The sequence below is a fragment of the Dendrobium catenatum genome, unplaced genomic scaffold, assembly GCF_001605985.2.
Source record: "Dendrobium catenatum unplaced genomic scaffold, ASM160598v2 original_scaffold_31010, whole genome shotgun sequence".
Taxonomy (NCBI): Eukaryota; Viridiplantae; Streptophyta; class Magnoliopsida; order Asparagales; family Orchidaceae; genus Dendrobium; species Dendrobium catenatum.
In genome coordinates this window covers 208894-231258 of record NW_021349468.1, presented here as the reverse complement: position 1 = coordinate 231258, position 22365 = coordinate 208894, and the positions used below count along the sequence as shown (strand labels likewise).

General features: G+C 33.9%; 1 protein-coding gene across 1 annotated transcript in view; it reads left to right on the top strand.

Moving 5' to 3' along the window:
• LOC110097311 (R3H domain-containing protein 1) overlaps positions 1-20874 on the top strand; it is a 29746-nt gene extending 8872 nt beyond the window's left edge. Inside the window, exons 2-4 of the mRNA XM_020823602.2 lie at positions 9157-9757; positions 9849-10098; positions 20596-20874. Coding sequence (XP_020679261.1) covers positions 9157-9757; positions 9849-10098; positions 20596-20646 — 902 coding nt within the window. The 3' untranslated portion in view covers positions 20647-20874. The remainder of the gene's footprint in view (positions 1-9156; positions 9758-9848; positions 10099-20595) is intronic.
• Positions 20875-22365: the final 1491 nt, after the last annotated feature.

Below are 22365 nucleotides of genomic sequence, written 5' to 3'. Positions count from 1 at the left end.
CACAAGGTGCTACGTTCTTGTGAGAGCATGATAAGTGCTCCTTCATGCGGGTTACTCCGCCCTTCACAACTTTCTCACAAAAGTTGCACTTTAAATAGACATAGCTCTTCTCTCCGCCGCCAATGTCAACTTGTACACTATACTTCCAAGAAGGGTCCCTCCGCAATGACGTATTCGTCTTTTCTTTACCTCTAACCATGTCTCCTAAAGCAAAAAACCAAATACACTAAAAAAAAATCAAAAAAATCTAAACCCTAGTTTTTCTTAAACATGAAAAATAAAACCCTAAACTTAATAAAAATACCTAAAATTCAATGTGGAGTACTCCTAGAGGGTGGCCGGAAGTTTCCACTTCGCCGGAGAGGGGCGGCGCCGGCGGGAAGAGCGGCGGGAAGCAAGGCCGACCGTGCGGGACGCCTTCGGTTTCGCGAACAGAGAGCTGGAAGGGAAATATTTCGGAAATGAGGGAGCCCGTGCGGGTTGAAGGGAGGAAGAGGGTTTATTTTAAGTGGGTGGGGCCTAGTCTGTGAGGCGTACGCCTCACCCAGAATTGCGCAATTGCGCCTCTGAGGCGCGCGTCAGTCCAGGTGAGGCGTACGCCTCAGCCAGGTGAAGAATTGCGTAAGCCTCGAGGCGTTTTTTGGTCAAATTGCGCAAAGGCGCGCCTTGTGGCGCGCCTCTAATTGCGCAATTTTAAACAGAGCTCGACGCTAAAGAAGGCTGATGCATCCCATCCTCTAAAATCCACTCTCTATCCTCTTCATTGGCTTGCCTCCTAAGTCACATCACAAACTCGTAGGGCATGAAATCCGAGGTGGTCAGTGGCTCATTACACTATTGAAAGTTCAAATTATGGTTGTTAAACCACTTGAACTATAACCGCATATCAAAAGGGGGGTGAATTGGTATTTAAAAAATTGTTTTGAAAAATTCTTTTTTGAAATTTTAAATCAAATTCATCACTAAAAAATTTAAACGTAGATTTTGTAATGCGGAAGCTAATAATAGGTAAATTCAAATACTAAATTTTTGTGTGGATTTTGTAGAAAAATGAATAACAAAATACTTTTCTTCTTTTTATTTTCATATTTTTATTTCTTTTTCTTTTCTAACAAAAAATCAATTCGAAAGCAATCTCAAAATTTTTGTATCACAAAGATATTAGTTTTCAACTCAAATTTGCAAGAAAGAAAAACATTTGAGAAAATAAAAATATTGAAAATAATGTGCTGAAAGAAAGAAGAACGAATGCACCAAAAATTTATAGTGGTTTGGTTAACCTTGACCACCGTTCACTCTCTAGAGTCTTCTCCGGGTATTGTACTAAACGTTTTAGTGTCTATTCTTTTGTCCCCATTGTAAAACGGAGAAACCTTTACAAGAATCACTTCCACGAACGATGCGGTTGAGATCCAAATCACTTTCACCTTCCTCGGTGCGGCAAAGTAGCTGAATCCTTTTCACCTTCACTGCCTCACAGGTGCGGCGAAGTAGCCGAATCCTTTTCATCTTCCCTAGTACGGTGGAGTTACCAGTGACTCATTAACTCCAAGAACTTTTTCTTGGAATTTTTCTCAAGAAAATTTTGATACAAGAAGGAACTAGGTGGATGCTGACCGGAGCAACCGCGTGAGAAATACCCTCTTACACTCTCTTGCATTCACAACTCTTCTCCTTCACTCTCAACTACACCTCTATTCCTTCCCAAAGCTCTCTTCAAACCAGACTATTGTATTTCTAATGGATGTCATATTATTAATGCTTCTAATCATCATGCTAGTTACATCGAATTCTGTCCCAGACATGACAAAATAGGTGACAACCGATAATAGAGGGTAATGTTTACTCTATCTCCAACCTTGGGTAATATTGAGGTTCTAAGGATATGTTGGATGATGCGGCCATTTTGGTTAAGAGTGTTTCCAAGGGACTGGTGTTGATTGAGTGGTTCATTTCTAATGGTCAGATTAACCTTGGTCCAATCATAATCTTCCCTAGAGCTAACATTGTGGGGTTTTATTCTTGTGGTAGAGATGTGTAGGATTTGATCAAAGTCCTGATAAGTAATTTCTATGGAATGCCTACAGACATAAGATTGCATAGTAATTCTATCAGCATTAAGTCTTAGGCTTGCAATGAATTCATGTAAGAAATTTGAGTTGAAAGGAATTGCTAGAGTAAGGATAAATTAGAGAGTGATGCCAATAAAGAGATCTAGTACCTGATCATTTAGAATGTCCTGGTTGAGGATCATAAGAGTAGTGCGGGCATACCTATACCGATGATATGCTGACTCATATTCCATAGATTGGAATATGTCGTTCGCAGGATGACAAGAGGAACTTCTTACTAATGCTCTAGAATGCTTGCCATTGGCCATGGGGATGCTAAAGACAAGAATTTAAAGATAGAAAGAGAGGATTTGGAAGATTGTGTGCTTAAAATCTTAGGATAACATTTTCTTATATAAGCCTCAGCTGATCGTACAGTATGATTCAAATCGTATAGTACGATTAGAAGAATTCAATTTGTCCTGGCCGAATAGTTGAAAAAGGTGGTCAAATTATACAATATGATTAGAATAGTACTGGACGATATTCATTAAATCATTTGTCCCGAGGAGTCAGTTTGAACAATCTTTCACCAAACTGATTGTACAATACAAATAGGTGTTCATATAATACTATGGTTAATTAAATATTGTACCGAACGAATTGAAACACCAACGGTCAATGCCACGTGTACCGTACAGTATGAAATATGTGCTCGTACACTACAAACATCAATAATTGAGTTAATTTGAACCATTGTATTGACTACACAATGCTGATGTGATGATCTGTGTGGATCGTACTTGGGTATTATTAGCCTTCGATGTTTGATGATTGCATGAATATTTCAAGACATTGTCATCAATGTGAAATTCATGGTGTGGGTCCCCTAATATTTTGCATCCCACGATAGCATCTTGGCCTTTGGAAAGTTGGGATATATATATTGTTGGGCCTAGTAACTGTCCTTTGCGGTTGACTACTTTTCCCAATGAGCGGAAGAAATTCCTCTACAATAAGTAACATCACATTATATTTTAAAATTTTTTGGGACTATATTGCATATCAATTCAATGTACCCCACAGAATTATAATTGATAATGGTTTTGCAATCATGTCAACAAAAATAAATAATTTTGCATTGGATTATACGCATTAATTGGATATACTCAACAATATATTTTTCTCGAGCTAATGGATTGATTGAGACTTTCAACAAAATTTTGATGCAGATTTTAAATAAAACTTTGGATGATAATAAACATCAATGGCATGAAAAGTTGGTTGAAGCCGTGTGGGTTTATCAGACCACTTGTAGGATCCTGACTCAATCCACTCTATTTTCCTTAGTGTATGGGCATGAAGTTGTTCTCTTTGAAGGTACAACTTCTATCACTAAAAATCATAATTCAAAATCAAATCACAATTGAGCAAAATGCTGAACTTTGGTTGGAGGAAGTCGATGGTTTAGAAGAGCATTGCTTGCGGGCTCAACAAGATCTGGAGCTATATTAGTCACGCATGGTTCAAGATCATGATAAATTAGTTCGCTCTTGAACTTTCGCAGTAGGAAACTTGATTTTGGTTCTTCAGAGATCTATTTTAGCCCATTGAAAAATTGGTAGGAAGTTTGAACCAATATTGGGGCGGGGGCGAGCGGGGCACCATTTGTCGCAGAGTTAGTCTACCAAAGAGGTTCTTATCAACTAGTTGCTTGTAAGGGGAACTACCCAATGCTTCCTATCAATGTGCAGTTTCTAAAGAAATATTATGCTTGATGTAAATCAAATTCAAAATCAATGAAAAATCATCAAATTCAAATCTCTTCAAATTTGGCTCTTTCAATTTAAATCTTCAAACTCAAAACTTCCTAAATTCAAACATATCCAAGTTCAAAATCCTTCAAATTTCAATCAAGTCTAAATCAATCTCAATCCAATCAAAATACAAATTCAAAACTAAATCCCTTTGAGGTGTTCCTATGCTCTGATAAAATCACTATTATCTAGGACGAGGAATTACTTGCAATCCTTGTCCTCATTTTAAAGCTATTAACACCAATGCTTACTCCCCAGCAGATGTATCATTGTGTTGCTCTAGATCTTTGATTGAGAATGTAAAAAAAAAATTCTAATAAAAAATCAAAATGAAATTCTAAATCTCTTTCATTTGCCAACTTGGATTACATTGGTTTCCTTGTCTGAGGATTGATGTTGGGTCCTATTATATTCTTGTGATATAAATGGACTAAATTTTTAGGTTTGTTTATGGTAGATTAGCCATTAGATCCTATTTAAGCATTAGCCTAGACTTTTAGGTTAAGAATCCCTGAGACTCCTCATCCTATTATTCACCTTGTATACTTAGGCATCTATAGGTCTATAAACCCCAGGTTGATTGATTTTTTCTCATCCCCTGTTGGTGTGAAGAATCAATCCCTTAACTAGAATATGCTGGTTAATATAAGTCTCCTTGTGGCATCTTTCCTAGTCTAGTTATTAAAAACCCTAATAAAATTTAAAATTGGCTTGTTTCCTCCCAATAGTTTAGGTAGAGTAGCCCTTAGTTAAAATATGCCATGTTAGTATAAGTCCCCCATAGACATTTTTCCTAGTCTAGCTATTGAAAATCCAAAAGAAAACTAGAGTTAGATTTCACCAATTCCCCAGGGTGTAGGTTGAGTGCCTCTTAAACTAGTTGCCCCTAGTTAGATGTAAGTCCTCGTGTTTTCTATCTAGGTTAGTCTTTGAAAACCCAAGAAATTCTTCGTCTTTTAAGGTTAGGTGTGAGTCCCCGTGTTTCCTTTTCTGAGGACTAGACTAACTAGTGTAGTGTAAGCTTTTTAGGCACCTTCTTAATTTAGTCACCCAAAAATCTCTAGTATTTTAAGGTTAGGTGTGAGTCCCTATGCTTGCTTTCATTAGATTTATTAGTGTATAAGAAAGCCCCTCGTGGCACCTATCTAGTACTAAAAAGAAAATTCTAGTTTTTTAAAAATATAAGTGTGAGCACACGTGCTTCATTTTCTTAGGACTATATTTACTAGTATAGGAGCAAACCCTCCTGTGCACTTGCCTGGTACTAAAACAAAAACCTCTAGTTTTTAAGGTTAGGTGTGAGTTTTCTTAGGATTAGATTTGCTAGTGTAGGGAGAAATTATTCTATGCGGAGTCCGGCGTAGCTTCTTGTCCGAACTCCAATCAGGTTTTGACACGTGTTTTTTATTTTATTTATTATGCAACCACGTGGATTTTTTTATTAACATGTGACTTGACGACCCGTCCCAACTTATTCAATTAATAATATTTTTCTTGCAACCCGATGACCCAACCCGATTCGCAGGTTATAGATTTGGAAAATGAAGACGATGCGCTAGTTTAGTTTTGAAAACTCGTAGAAGACAAAAAATTTTTAGGGTTTGGGAGTTGGAGCTCTCGTCACGTTCAACAGAGATTACTACGTGTGGAATCCGAAAGAAACGATTGGTCAACGCAGAGATTACTATGCTTTTTATCATCAAGAAGAAATGGTCGATCATCGTTGTCTTCGTCCTCTTTAGCTGTTTAGGGTTTAATATATAGGGCAAGCTTGTTTTTGTGGATATTATGTAACTGTAAACATTTAGAGCTATCTGGATAATGTACAAATTGTTCATGTGTGAACTTGTATACCGTAGAACTTTCAGAGAGGATGTCTAGCTAAATTATGTTCGAATATCAATTGGCTCGGAGGAAATTCATAAATTTAATGGAGTTTAAGAAAGTGAACAATAGTTTCAAGATTGAATATTGTGCACAAGCTTGTGCACATACTGTATACAACCTTGTCAATAGTCTCTGCTATATTTTTCCACACGCTATACACGACCTTGTACACACTGTGTACAACCTTGTATACACACTATGTACATGCTTGTACGCACACTGTTTACAACCTTGTACACACTGTGAATATAAGCTTGTAGAAATGATGCTTTCTCATCACTCATGTTCCTACATTATCTTAGTAGATGGTCTTCTTGCTTTAGCCAAATCATGATTGTAGCTTTCTATAAATTTGTGCACCTTTCAATTTCCATCTTCATCCACTATATTTTTAATCATAGCTAGACAACAAGTTCCAGTATTTGATTTTCGATATTTCATTTGGAAATTCAAATCAAGACCTTTCTTGAAACCAGATTTTGAACAAACAAAATCCTTGCGTCTTATCTTCTTAGAATTGGGCCAATAATTGTGATGTTCCTTGCGAACACTAAAACCAGCATTATTTGCATTCCTGCAATAAGCCTCATATGCCTCCTCACCATTATACACAACCAACAATGCAAAAAATATTAAGAGAAAATCATCACAACCTATTTATACATGTTGGAAATAATTAACGATAAAGAATTGCCCTGTACCCACAATGTGTACAAGGTTAAAAGCCCTTGTACGCACACTGTGTTCAACTTGTATATAATGTGTGTATAAGTTGTACATAGTGTCTGTATAATCATCCAATCAGTGTGTATAAGCTTCTGCACAAGGGGATCCACAAAAGGTAAGGAAATCCCCTTATACAAATACTGTGTATATGATGTAAACAGTGTCTATACCCCTTCGGAGAACATTACTGTTTCTAGAGGATCTATTTATGAACTCATAACCGGTATAAGGAGCAGACGAAATTTCAAAATAAATTCACAAAAACGTGAACTTAGGAGGAGTTTTAAATTTACCTATAAGTTAAAATCTATAGGTTATCCAACCAAATTCACTTTCGTTTCAACCAATCTTGCACTCTCTGCTTTATCCTATAAACTCTCAATAGTTGGTTGCAGTCTTCTTATCTTTAAGTTTTCTTCCTCCGCACTATTCCTTGAGCATGTCATCTCATCAGAGAATTGAAAGTCCTCCAAACCTATTTCCAACATCATCGCCCGTTGCCTATTCATTATATGTTCTTAATTTTTCTTTCTCAGCAGGTATGAAAAGTTTTATTCTGTCAAAACCCTAAAATTTGGAGGACTAAAATTTGGGGATGAAGCACGGGTTAAAAAAAAAGAGTGCTTATTGAATTAGCTGGGTTGGGTCGTTGGGTCATGCGTTAATAAAAAATTCACGTTGATGCATAAAAAATTAAAATAAAAAAAATGTGTCAAGACACATCCGGACTCCGCACATAATAATTTATCTAGTGTAGGAGTGAGCCCTTCTATGGCACCTACATAGCACTAAAATGAAATCTCTAGAACTTTTGTAATATATCAGATGATGGATTTCCTTTGTTTTCATTAATTTGGGCTAGCCTCCGGAGGCCTCACTATAATAAAACTGGTCATTTACTAGCCATTGGCATTCTCATTCCCAATAATTATTTATGAATTAGTTTCAAACCTTGCCATGATTTGAAAGTGTGCAATCAGGTTTTTCCATAAGGCGATGCCCATTTTGAGGCAGAAGCTTCATAGTTAAATCATTAAATTAATGAAAAATATGAACTAATGAATAATATGCTAACATCAATGTAAGATATAAGAATACATCTTAAAAGGTTGAATATAGGCCATTTATTGTCACATAAAGCGATAAACAACACTAAATAAATTCTCCCAGTTCAACCTAACATAAACAAGCAATTTTAAGGTCATAATATATGAATTCCAAAGTCTTCTCCACTCTCATCACTCAAAGTGATTTCATTAGAATTATCATCATAGTTAATTGTTTTGTCTTATCCCTCATACTAAAAGAAGAGGAAACGGGTTTCCAACAATAAGAGGAGAGGTGTTGTATGAGAAGCAATGGTGATGGCCAAGCAATAACAGAGATAGTAGGATTGAGTGCAGGTTTGAGGGTCATACAGTGTGCATCGTGTGGCTGCAAGTTTGGAGTCATGCAATTCTTCTCTAGTTTGGTCTGGTTTAGATAAATACATTGGTTTAATTATGTCATGCAATCTGAACAAGGACACTGTTTATATATATATATATATATATAACAGTTAACTAATTTTTCTTGAAATAAGAAATGAAGCTTGGTATTATGAGAGTTTTTTTGCTAAATGTGTCTTGCTCTGTCCAAAGTATATATTCTTGATGAGTATATGTTCACCCACCCTAATGTTGCTTATTTCTTACGTTTGAATGCAAACCTGGATTCTGTGTCTACGACTGAAATGGTTTTCCTTTGTGTAGTGCGTGCATTTTCTTCCCTCTTATGCAAACCTAGTTTGACACCTTTTTTTCCAATAAAAGAAAAATCGTTGCAATTTCTTGCTTGTGAGCAGAAGTGAGATTTTCATATATTTGAAGTTATAATTAGCATTTTTTCTTCGAACATAGTCCTATTGAAGGATACTGATTTGTTTCATTCAACCCTGTTTTGTTAGTTGAAATTCTTCATGATGATCTTAAATGCACCTCTGTCCACCAATAGATGAAATAAATGATTTTCATTTAACTTTGTCTCTAATTTGTGTATTTAGATGAGCAGTTTAAGCTACCTTTTATTTTTTACCTGTTTCTCTTTAGCAGTAACAGAGAAAATGCAAATGCGAATGTGTATTAGTTTTTGTTCTCTATCATAGGGCGAATTATTAGGTCCGGTCACCGGATCTAAATTTTCATCCGGATTTCGTGCGCTTTTGATGTATTTTTGAAAAAGAGTAGCTAATACACAATTTTAATTACATTTTAGCTTCTTTTTGTTGAGTATTTGCAAAAATATAGTAAAAGCGCAACAAATATTTTACTCATTGAGTATTTGCTGCCCTTTTGCTGCGCTTTTCAAATACTCAGTAAAAGGGTAGCAAAAGAGCAACTAATATGCAATTAAAATTATGTATTAACTGCTCTTTTTCAAAAATACATCAAAAGCGCAGTAAAAGCGCACGAAATCCGGACGAAAATTTAGGTCCGGCGACCGGACCTAATAATTCTCCCTATTATAGTACTCTGATTCTTTGGAGATTTTACTTACCAGGTATTGCATACTTTTGCAGTGTATAACCGTTATTACATTATATTAAGAATAGATGCATAATGTAAACAATTTATGCTTTGATTATTAGAGTTTATTATTATTCTTTTCTGGAGTTGATGATATATCGTTAATTGTAGTGTTACGGATGGAGTTGGATATTCAGACGTTCATGCAGAGTTCTGATCAATGCCAATTTGAATTCCAGCACTTCCCTACATCTTACCTCAGGTGTGCAGCTCACCGTGTGGCTCAACACTACGGATTGCAAACTTTGGTAGTTGAGAATGTTGCAGATGGTTCAGGTAGCAGGATAGTTGTAAGGAAAACTCCTGAAAGCAGATATCCTGCCATCTGTTTATCAGATATTCCTACCAAGCAGCTTGAAAATGAGCAAAAAGGACAAGTTAAGATTGTTATAAGGCCAAGACCAAGCAAAGCATCCCAGATTGATATGGAAGGACAAAGAAACAGGATCATTTTCCGCACTGTGGAAAAACGAAAAGAGGATTATGATAAAGCGCGAGCCCGCATATTCAATGGCTCTTTCAGTGCCGATAATGATCTTGTTGCTGCTGCTGATGGAAGAAATTCATCAAGTGGAGATGAGAAGGAAACCTTTAGGAATGTAACAGAAGAGCTGGAAAGGATAGGCATAAAGGAGGCAGCATCCAGAGTTGCCATCTTTCGAGACCGAGAAAAAGACCGTAGCGATCCAGATTATGATCGAAGTTATGATAGGTCCAAGGCAAACTCATTGTGGCAGTTTCTTTATTCTCTGGTTAACTTCTTCATTCTTCAATGAACTAATTTTTAATTGTTTAATGCTTAGATATGCTCGGGGATTTGTACCTTGCAATAGCTTTGCCCTTGGAGTTTGCAATGTTCTTCAGCCTTCTCACGTGCAATATGATGGGGCTTACTCTCAGATGGGCTACAGGCCGGTTGACCCTTCAACCATAAATGTATTTGGTTCTGTTGGATGTAGTCAGACATCACCTAGTGCTGTTTATGTACAATGGCCGAGTCCCGCTATGATGTATGCACAGTCTTATGAGCACTTTAGACATGCAGTATTTCAGGTAAGAAATTATACTTCTGTTTTCCCTACCAATGTTTACAAAATCCGGGTTTTACTTTGGTGTTTTACTTGAGAATTCCCTTGGCGTGCAATTTTGTTTAAATTTCTACTATATTAGTTTCATATTTTGAGCCTTAGAAATTTTGATTTGAACAAAATTAATGATTGAGAATTGATTTACTTTTAAATAAACTATTCACATTCATCTAGTTGGTATGGGTTTTTAAATAGCAGTCATTCTATCATTAGCCTTACCCCAACTAGTTTGTGTCGGCTTTATAAAATCATCATTTTATACTCATCATCATAATAATCATCTATTATCATCAGCATCATCTTAACTATTTGGTGTTGTTTTATGTTTCTCATTTTTCATTTGTTTGTAGTGTGTATGAGTAGTTAAAACTGATAGGAAGTGGACACAATTTCCTCGAAATGAATGAATGAAAATAAAAAATTATGAAGAAGAACACACCAAAACTCTTTTTGTTGCAACATATATGAAATAAAACAACAAGATACAGTTGGATCTTCAATTGAAGATGAAGATTCGGCTCTACCAAATCCCTAGACGGCGGCTAGAACTCTCACAACTTAAGAAATTCTAATTTCAACAAAATCAAAATATAATCCTAAAATCACCCTATTGTTAGACTTAAATATGCTTCCTTAATTCCCTCCCAAATTAGCCCCCTTTTCCTAAACAATTCCCTCTTATTTTTGAACTCAAATTAGATCTCTTGCCCTAAATATTTCTCTTCCAATTATAATTAAAACTTTCCTAAATAATTATTCTTTGATTAAGAATCTTCCTAAACAACTCTCTCTTGATTAGGAAACTTTCTAATTCCCTCCCAATCAAATCAGTCGGTCTATCAATACTTCTCTTCGAAAGTGCCACATAAGGTGGAACAAATGAAACTGTTGCTGAAGCATTGGATTGAAAAATGGACTATCACTGATTTGAATGATCCCTACCTCTAGCATCTTCCTAATCAATTTCTCGATCTCATCCTTTTGGAGTTGGGAAGAACAGGATGGACAAACATTGATATGTGAGACTCTTTCCTTCAAAATGATAACATGCTCTTGTTCCCGCGGAGGAGACAACTGTAGGAGTGGTTGAACTAGTTGGAACTCCTCTCGATACTACTGTAGGAGTGGTTGAACCATATATGATACTTCATCGTCTCCTCATCTTCTTGTCCTTCCAAACTTTGCATCTCTACCCTAAATCTCACTCCTTGACCCTTTATCCTCCTTGAAAGAGGCTCCAAAGGTGGCATCTCTTATTTCCCCCCCAAAAGTTTCACCTCCCCATCCTCTCTCATCGCCCCTATATTATGATTTCTTCCACTTCCTTGTCTAGTCAATGGCGCCCATGCCTCCGATGTGGTTAGTTGTGTAAGAAGCTCCAATATTTTCTTTATCATGTCTTCTAGGATAGAAAGTCTTCCTTCCAAGGATGAAAACATTCCTTCGATGGTTAAGAACTTCTCCACCAACTAGGATTTGATTTGCTTCACTTTTCCTTCCAAGACATCCACCTTCTTTGTCGCCATAGGTCCTAGAAAAGTGCGCTGATACCAATTTAATAGGAAGTGGATACAATTTTCTTAAAGTCAGTGAACAACAATAAAAAATTAGGAATAACATACCAAAACTCTTTTTACTGCAAGATATATGAAAGAAAATAACAAGATACAGTTGGATCTTCAATTAGAGAAGGAGATCCGGCTTTCCAAAATGTAATAGCCCATTCTCTTAACTGTTGAAATGTTGTCCACTTGGGCCTAAGGGCTTCACGGTTTTGTCCTATTGATGTAACTTCCCTGGAGGTCACCCATCCTAGAATTTCTCTTGGATGAGTATGCTTGACTGCGGAATTTCTTAATGAAATTCTAATCATTATATCAAAAGGCACCTCGATACTTAAGAGTTTAACTTCATTTACTTAAGAGGTTTTATAATCTTTTCCACTTAAGTAATATACGTCCTCATTAGTGTCTTGATTCTAGAATCATCCACCATGTAGATAGGAGTCTAGAGGTGGCCCCTATAAGTTCAGTGGTGACTCCCTCCATGTAGCACTTTGTCCCATATAGGATTTAAGAGATGGCTCCCATGGCGTAGCACTTTGTTTTGTATTACATTTAGTTGCCATCTTTTGGCTAGTTATATCATTTGTAACAGTCCAAACTCTTAATTATCAAAACATTATTCGCTTTGGCCTAAGTGCCTCACGGTTTTGTCCTGTTGGTGTAATTTTCCAGGAGGTCACCCATTCCCGAATTTCTCTCGGAAGAGCACACTTAACTGTGAAATTTTTTAATTAAATTTCAACCATTAGACCAAAGGTCCCTCAATGTTTAAGAGTTACTCTTCTTTTACTTAAAAGGTTTCACGCCCAAATTCCTTGCTGGAAGTTAGAGCTCTCACAACCTAAAAAATTTTAATTTCAACAAACTCAAAACATAATATTGATATCACCCTATTGTTAGCCTTAAATAAGCTCCCCTAATTTTCTCCTAAATCAGCCACATTTTTCTAAATAATTCTCTCTCATATATGAATTCAAATTATCTCTTGCTCTAAATAATTCCCTCTCAATTATAATAAAAATTTCTTAAATAATTTTCCTTTGATTAAGAACAGCTCTCTCTTGATTATGAAAACTTCATAATTCCCTCGCAATCAAATCGGTCCATTAAAAGCATGCTCTTTGTAGATCATTTTGAATAATTGTTATCTATGTTACCTTGATATTACCCATTCTTTTTTTTTGACATTTGTTACTATTTTTATTTACATGTTTAGTAGGTTTAGTTTCTTCCATTTATTTTACAAAATACATGTTTATTGCAATGCTCTTCTAATTTAGCCTTCCTAATTTTTTCATAGATTCATCTTAATATTCTAATTTAATTTATATTCAAGTTGGCTATCAACAAACTTTTGATTGCCCAAAACTTAAATCTATAATATATGGTTGAACTAATTATAAATTTATAAAATTTATCTCAAAGTCTCCATGGTATTATCTTATCTTATGATACTCCAAAAATAGTTTTTCACTTTAATCATACAATCATAATTGTAGAAGTTATAATTCATATATATCACATTAATTTGCATGATATATCTAAGATATTTAAGCCTATTACATCTAAGTATTATTTGACTTGTAATATTAAAATTATACCACTAAATTTGCATATCATATACTAAATTTTTATTATACTACTATTAAATATTTTTTTATTATTTTCTCCATTCATCCAATTATTTGTTTATTTCAATAAATGTTCAATTGGTTAGCACTATATCATATGTGATACAGCATATGACAATACACCTCATTTTGAATATTCTCTTCAAGCATCTCTTTGATCAATTATAAAAGGACAAATTTTATTAAACATTGAGAGATTTTATCTGTGAAATAGAAAAAAAAAGAAACTGATGCCAATTGTCGCTTGAGCGCACGACTGGCTTAGTGACATGCTGCCAGTCATTATCTGAAAAATGGATGGTCGCCACATCAGCATTTAAAAATGTTTTCCTGAATATTTCTTTTATTTTTTCTTGATATATCTTTGATTAATTTCAGAAGTGCTGACGCAAAATTGCTAATTTGAAATTTGGTTTTTCTTGTAGTTAATAATTTTTCTGTGATAAAAAAATTATTCCCTTTGTTTAATAGTTTTTTATGAGAATGTGATTGACTTTAGTAACCTTAGTACCCTAAATGTGAATAAAGATTTTTTTATCGGTGTGTTACTAAAATAGAAGTTAAAGAAGCTTTAAAGAAAATGAAGTGTAGAAAAATTGTATGACCTAATGATATTCCAATTAGGGTAGCAAATGAACCAAGTGTTTGACGAGCTGCTCGTGGCTCGACTTAATAAGGGCTCGTTCATGTTCGTTTAATAAGGTAAATAAACGAGTTTGAACACACTTGATAAATACTCGATAGCTAAATGAACGAGCTTGAACAACGCGCTCGGTTCATTTATGTTTATGAATAGTCTCGCTTAGAAGCTCGTGAACAAGCTCGCTTAGATGCTCGATTAGAGCTCGACTAACAAGCTTGATTTGAGCTCAATTAGAGTTTTAAAAATAAATACTATTTAGTCTACTAATATAATAATTTTTTTACTAATTTAATATTTTAAGATTTAACTGTTTTTATTTTATTTTTACTAATCTAACTAATTAGAAATATTCTGTTAAATTTTATATTAAAATTTCCTCTCCATTACATCTTTTATTTTATTTAATCTTTTATTCTCCGGCCTCAATTCCAGCCTCTCTCTCTCCTCAGTGGCGTCAATATATTTAAAAAAAAGAGAAAAAACTGTAGGCGGTTTTGTCCCACACCACTTGGAGGTGAATGCTTATGCAATATAAAAGTAAATTCATTTGATGGCTTGATGAAAAGTAGGCAGCTGTCTAGGCGAGTTGTATGGGTGGAACGTGTAACGAGCTGCTCGGTTGGTTTAACGAGCCGATCGACAAGCCGCTCGAGTAAGCTTGAAATTAAATGAGCTCAAATTTGAACACGAGCCGAGCTCGAACGTGCTTTTTTTAAATGAGCTCGAGTTCGAACAGGTGTCCAAGAAGCTCAACGAGCTTCGAGTCTAGCTTGAGCTCTATTATGACAAACGAACCTGAACTAAAACAACTAAAGCTCGGCTCGACTCGGTTTGTTTGCAACCCTAATTCTAAAAAGCTGTGAAAATACTTAGGAGATGAAGGAATTTCGTGGCTTACTAAACTTTTTAATATTATTTTAAAGACTAAAAATATGCCAGATGAATGAAGAATGAGTGTGTTGATTCCTTTTTAAGAAATAAAGGCGATGCACAAGATTGTGCGAATTATAGAGGAATTAAGTTAACGTGTCATACTTTAAAACTATGGGAGAGAGTTATGGAGCATAGGTTGCGGTGTGACATTAATGTTTCTCAAAATCAATTTGGATTCATGCCAGGTAGGTCTACTATGGAAGCTATACATTTATTGAGAGGTTTGATGGCGAACTATAAAGGGAATAACGAGGTTCTACATATGATTTTTATTGATTTAGAGAAAGCATATGATTAAGTTCCAAGAGAAGTGCTATGGAGAGTTCTAGAAAAGAAAGGGGTTAATAATGCTTATATTCAAGTTACTAAGGCTATGTAAGCAGGAGTTGTTACTTGAGTTCAAACACAATGTGGTTTGATCATGTATTTTTCTATTTTTGTTGGATTACATCACGGATCAGTCTTAAGCCTATATCATTTTGCTTTAGTCATGAATGTTCTCTCTAAACATTTGTAAGAGGTTATACCCTGGTGTTGCTTTTTCCTCTTGTACCATGGTGTATGCTTTCTGCCGATGATTTCCTTCTTGTTGATAAAAATAGAGAGGGAGTTGAAGGTAAACTTGAATTATGGAGGTTAACCTTAAAGTTTAAAGGCTTTCGTTTGAGTAGATCTACAACTGAATATATGTAGTGTAATTTTAGTAATAATAGATCTAGTGGAGTGATTGCGACTTTGGGCGATTCATTAATAAAAGTACATATTTTTTATATCTTAGGTTTATTTTTCAGAGTGATGATGAAATAGATGGGGATATTAATTGTATAATTCAAGTTGGATGGTTGAAGTGGAGGAATGCATCGGGCTTGTTGTGTGATAGAAAAGTCAAACTTAAGGGAAAATTCTATAAGATGGTAGTGAGATCTGCAATTCTTTATGGTGCAGAATGTTAGCCATTAAAAGAGAAGCATAATATTAAGTTAAGTGTTGCAGGGATGAGGATGCTCAGGTGGATGAGTGGCTTTACTCTTAGAGATAAGATATGAAATAAGTATATACATGAAAGGTTGTCACTTCTGTGGAAGATAAGATTAGAGAGAGTCGTCTTAGATGGTTTGGTCACATAAAACGACAGCTTTTTTATGACCCAATTAGGAAAGTAGATGTATTAGATTTGACTTATGTTAAGAAAGGTAGAGGTTGACCTAAAAAGACTTGGGTAGAAAATATTAGAAATGACAATTCCTTATTAGATTTTGATGATAATTTGACTCTTAACAAGACACAAAGGAGAAAAATGATTAATGTAGCCGACCCCACATAGTGGGATAAAGACTTATTATTGTTGTTGTTGTTTAATATTTATTTTAATATTTTCAGTAGAGTAGACTTATTATTAGATTATGTTCCAATATTTTCGATTCAGTAAACTAGTTAATATAATATAAGTTTAGTTTGATTTTATTCTAAAGTTGTAGTAATGTCAGGCTATATGTATATATGTGTAGAAAATTCTTTTTTTTAAAATTTCAGAATAATTACTTAAAACATTATAAAGATAATATTTATGTAATTTGTAATTAATAACGTAATTTATATAGATGCATTTTTTACATTAAAAAAATGTGAAATTAGAGATTATATAATTTATGTATGAATAAATAATTGGATAAAATTTAGGAAGGAGCCATTGGAAATTCAAAATAAAAGGAGCATCAAACAAAAGAAAAATAGAAAAGAGCGAAGTTACCAAACGAACATTTGGCGCATTCAAAATACACCAATTAGTATGATGCATTCAACCCCACCATTCTGCTATTGTTTTATAGGTTTATGAGAATTGGCTAGATGCTAAGAATTTGCTATTTAGTTAGAAATAAAATAAATAAAAATAATATAAATTAATAAATTAAATATATGTATATATGTATTGGTATTATAGAAAATATTTAAGTTTTTTATTTGATAGGAAAAAACTCAAAATATTTTAATTGTAATAAGTTATATATATTATGTGCAAAAATAATTTAATTTAAATATTTTTATTGTTAGTATGGTAATTTAAATTTTTTATTAATTTTATTTGCATTGAAAGAAAGTGGCGATGATTGATTAAAAAACTCATTCATCTATGAATATTTTTTTTTGCAATATATTGACAGCATTTGGGGATACAGTTTTTGGCAATCTTTGCCCTCAAGTAGGAATCTAATGTAAATAAAAATAAATAAATACTGATAATAATAAATTTATAATTATGTTTTTAGTGTTATTAATAATGTGGAGTATAAGGTGGCTTAAATAAAATTGATATCTTACTTCCGGCATGTAGGTTAGAAAATATTAGGAATGAACTTTTCTTTATTAGATTTAAATGAGAATTTGACTTTTAATAGAACACAATGGAGAAAAAGGATTAATGTAGCCGACCCCACATAGTGGGATAAAGGTTTGATGTTGTTGTTGTAGTTGTACTTCCGGCATGTGCGACTAATTAATTTTTTTTAAGTACAATTAAGATTTAGACAAAATCATTTAAACATGAGAGATGACACACATGTTCTTACACATTAACAAAAACAGCTAATTTGAGATTTAGACAATTTAAACCCAATTTTAACCGTCTGCTCGTTCTTTAAGTAAGAAATGAATGTGTGTCTATAACTGACTTTATGTCGGGCAACACATGTAGTATTTAAATTTCCTTTGCAGTTCTTGCTAGCCTTCTTTAGAGAAATTTTTTTTTCTTTTATCACTTGAAGTGGTTTGCATAATTTTGTTATACTCGTGAAAAAGGATTCATGTAGTTAACCTCACATAGTGAGATAAATGCTTGATGTTGTTGTTATTATTTAACACGAAAGAATCGTACCTTTCCCGGTTGCAATATATTTTATCTTGAGCATTTTCTTTTGCATACTCTGTACAATTTTATGTTGAAAGTTCTAATGTTCATGAACAAGTTTATGATACCTCATTTGGAGAAAATGAAGCCTCACAAGATGTTTGTCTTCATAAAAAAATTTGTCCTGCATTTGTTTCTATGCAGCCCTTATAAGAAACTCTCCACCGTTATCACTATGCGTAATCATATCCTCCAAATGTAGCCTTCAAAGCAGTTCATCTCCATATATATCTCAACCGTAGGCACAACGAAACACGTTTTCTTTAGCTTTCATCTCTAGCATAAAATTCAAGCAAAGAGGCACAAATTTGCTCAAGCTTACACTGCCTGATGTGTTACTATTTTTGCTCGTTCGAGACAACGCCTCCACATTGTTACAAGCACTTACTCTTATGTTGGCAGCAACAACTCTACAAAGTTTATATAGAACCACCTAAATCATTAAGGTTAAATCAATAGATGATTGTTAGGTGTAATCTAGTTTAATGTTAAGTAAAATAGATGTTAATGAAGTCTTTTAACTGTCATTTCAAAGGTTATTTTTTGCAATGTCATTACGACTGATGTGATAGGGCGTCAGGGTGGCTGTCTGTGTTGTGAGCTTCCATGTAAAATAAATAACTAAAAGACTCATGTAAAGTAAAATAAAAAAAGTTATATTAATGAGATATTAAATATTTAGATAGGTATTAAATTTAAATTTTAATGCACTTCTTTGACTACATATTTGATTTAATGGTGTCATTAAATTTTCATATTATATTTTTTTACGACATTTTATGTTGAATATGAGTTGAAGATGTTATCATTTCTGGTTTGTTGTTATGATAGAAACAAGTATAAAGATAAAACAAATTTATGCATAAGAAACAACTAATTTTTCATTCCAAGATGTGTATGCAAACTGTATAAATGTGTTACAATGAAACAATCAGAAACTAAGTTCGTGGACGCCGTCGTATACCACTGGTATAATTTTGTTTCTTTTTTAAGCTTTAAACTTAATTTTCAGTTTAATGGTCATTTGATATATTTATGGAACGTCTTCATTTCTTTTTTCCTTGAAATTACCTTTTAAGGCCACAACATAAGATGAGTTCATAAAGAAATATAAATATCAATTATATTTTTCCCTATATAAGAAATAGAAGTTGATATAAATTTGATACAAAATATCCAAGAATGAATGGTAGAACCTATCGACGCCGTCATGGTCTATGAGGTATCACATCTATGCCGAGGGTGTAATGGTGAGGAGAAAAATATGTTGAGAAATAGTTATCAAGGGTATACCTAAATATAAAGAAGTTCATCTAGTTCATCCCTGTATAATGATAGCATTCCCCACTGGCATCTCTTTGACCCATTCCTCATTCAACCTGTACAAACATGTAATCGAGTTACTATTCGAGTCACAAATGTTATCGTAAGGTGCAGATGTTGTAATCTACGAATACTTGACTCCTATGCTAGCCCCATCTAGCATTTCTAAGAAAGGAATATACAGTGTGATTCGCCCGACGTGGATTTTCCCAAAGACTAAATTTGTAGTAAATGCGCGCAACCTGCAATCTTGACCCTTTTGGGCCTTGTAGCCTCAAACAATTCCCAGTGAAGTTGTGTCAGAACTGCTCCTCCAATTGAGTGCGTACTGAACTAACCTGTCTTCTAACAGCATAATGTACTAAAGTTGAATCTCATATTTTAAAGTATTTGTTAGGAGGATGAAGCAAATCATAAACAACAAATAAGCCCTAACGTGTCGCAAAAAAATCAAGCTTATTTTGGTCAATATAAGAATCTTGTCCGAAGGTCCATGGAAGCCAGCTAAGTGGCATGCATGTCCCTTCCTAAATGTTCAACACTCGGGTCGAATGGATCATGATATATATACCTTTGGCTCAGCATGAGTTCCAAACAAGCCATCGCAACAATTCGGCTAGCTCGACCATCATTTGCCCACTCCAACTATTGTGGGTCCAACTAAGATAGGCCCATCAATCTATAAATCCATAAAGACTGAGACATCATGTAATGTAATTGTCATCTTGCCCATTGCATAATGAAATGTGTTATTATTCGTGATATTATGTATATATTATGGCTTTAGGTAGTAAATTGGACCTTTCTATCTGGTTGATTTTGAGTTTGACATCAGCTTTGTTAGAAACTATAGGTTGGTACTACATGGAGATGTTAGCATTTACTTTGTTTGATCTTATTAACCAATTAGTTAGTATGATAAAAAAAGGTAGAATCGTCAAAAAACATTAAATGCCAAAAGTTTCTCATTTTTTCATTTCAGAACAAAAAATGAAAAGTCGAAGAGCTGAAGGGACTTTAATGGAGGAGAGAGAAATATTAGACTCAGAGAAGGGATTAACAGTGCCTTGTTTTAGATAGCGTCCTAACTAAATTTATTTAGGGATTTCTTACCTAGAAATTGTGCACTAAATAATTGTCCTTAGGGCATCTCCAATGGAACGGAAAACAACTGTTTGCTGTTCAATTTTGCCACATAAAAATTACCGCATTTTGGAGTTTTGCTGTATTTTGCAATGGAAAATAGGGTTTTCGGTTGGAGATGCCCTTACCTGATTGGACAAAACCTGAACCTTTTTTTTTTTCCTCTCAATCGGGCTGGGGTAAAAAATGTCTGACTCATAAATACAGCAAAATTTTCCGCTCATTAATGTTTCATTAATGATTATTTTTATCTTATATTGTTTATCTTGTCACTGTTTGCTATTTAAAAAAACACTGTTGATTTCTTCTGCTTGTGCAGGGTCCAGTTTATCAGCAACCTTTAAGCCTTGACCATATGCAGAACAGCTAGAGTTCAAGAAAAAAAAAAAAGATCTGATAGATTTTATGCCTTTATTGTCTTATATCTGTAGGCCAAAAAAATGTAGCAACTCAAGGACAGCCATGCAAATGACAACCTATTCTTATTTTTCCGTCGGATTCTAACTGTTTGTGCGCTCCTTTAAAAAAAAAAAATTATTTATGTGACCTGTATGATGACTTATTAGGTATTTATTTCATGCATTAATTTTTTTTCCAAGTCTTTTTTCTCTAATGAGTGAACAAGAGAAGTATTTCGAGAATCATGTGTTGCAAAAATTATTATGTATGAACAAAATTTTGAAAATACCGAGTACTGTATCGAGCACGATACCGAGCATCCAAGTGATGTGGCATTTTGTTATTGGTCTCTGGATGCGTTTGATGTCCGGACATATTAATTACTCCATGTGTTGGGGTGTGCCCATCGAGCATGCAAAGCACTTTATGCTCATGTTAGCTTAATAGTATAGTGCCCATCGAGCATGCAAAGCACTTTAGTATGTCTTATTCTTTCATCTCCACCAATTAGATTTTGAGCAGATTCAATGAATCTTATTTGAAATTGATCTGAGTTGAATTGAGCTCATCTATTGGCTGCTCGATTTTGATTAAGTTTAATTTGCGACTGCTTTTTATTTCTTTTAAAAGTAATTTTTTAGCATAAAAATTAAAATTTTTATGTTAAGAAGTTATTTTAAGAAGCAATAAAAAAATTGTCCCAAGTGAAGCCTTAGCTCCACAACTTGATAATAGAATCATTTTATAAATCCTGCTAAATAAATTTTTTATTTCCGTCACTGGTACTAATACATTTCAAACTTAGATTCCAGTAAAACATAGGGTAGGGCGAAATGGTATCATATTTTTTAATATTAAATATTTATATATTTTTAAAATAAAAAAAAAATTATGGGGATATGGGGACAGCAAATCTTCAAAAATAAAATTCTTAGAACATGGCAATTTTATCTTTATTTAAGAAAATCTTAAACTGTTTCTCAAACATATATCCATGGGTTATTCATGTAGAAATCATGTATAATAAGAATAATTGGATCAACAAAGATTTATGTGAATATAATAGGGTCAAAAGGGAAAACATGAGGGGCAATTAATTTAAGAAAATATAAAAATAGTTCGGTCAAGATTTTATGGGTTGATTATTCTTAAGTTATCAAGCTAGAAGTCATTTGGTTAAAAAGAAGTTGACCTAGCCTAGTTGAGACATGCTCTATTAACAATCATGAATTACATCATATAAGAAAGGAAAGCTTAGATGAGTTCTAAAAAGGTAGATTTAGAAATATGTGGGATTTATAAATTCTAACAATATAGGAACTTATTTATAAAAAGAAATAAACAAAGTAGTCTTGTCATACACAATTAGAGATATTCAAGATAAATAGAGAGATTCAATCAAACTTATAATCATGTTCGGGTTTGAAGTATCACTATCTAGCATATTAAGAAGACCCTTAGTTATATTAAAATTTATGGCTATTAAAAAAACTCCATCTTAAGGGCCATTGTTAGCAATGAAAATTTATTTGTCCCTAAGTAATTAAGACACTTCTAATGTGTGTATTTGATCGGTTATATTATGAATATGTATTTGTACTTGCAGGTTTTGATTGCTGGCTAGTTTGACTTTTATCTAATCTAAGAGACACGGAGAGAATAAATGTTTCTTTTAAAAAGACTATCTTGC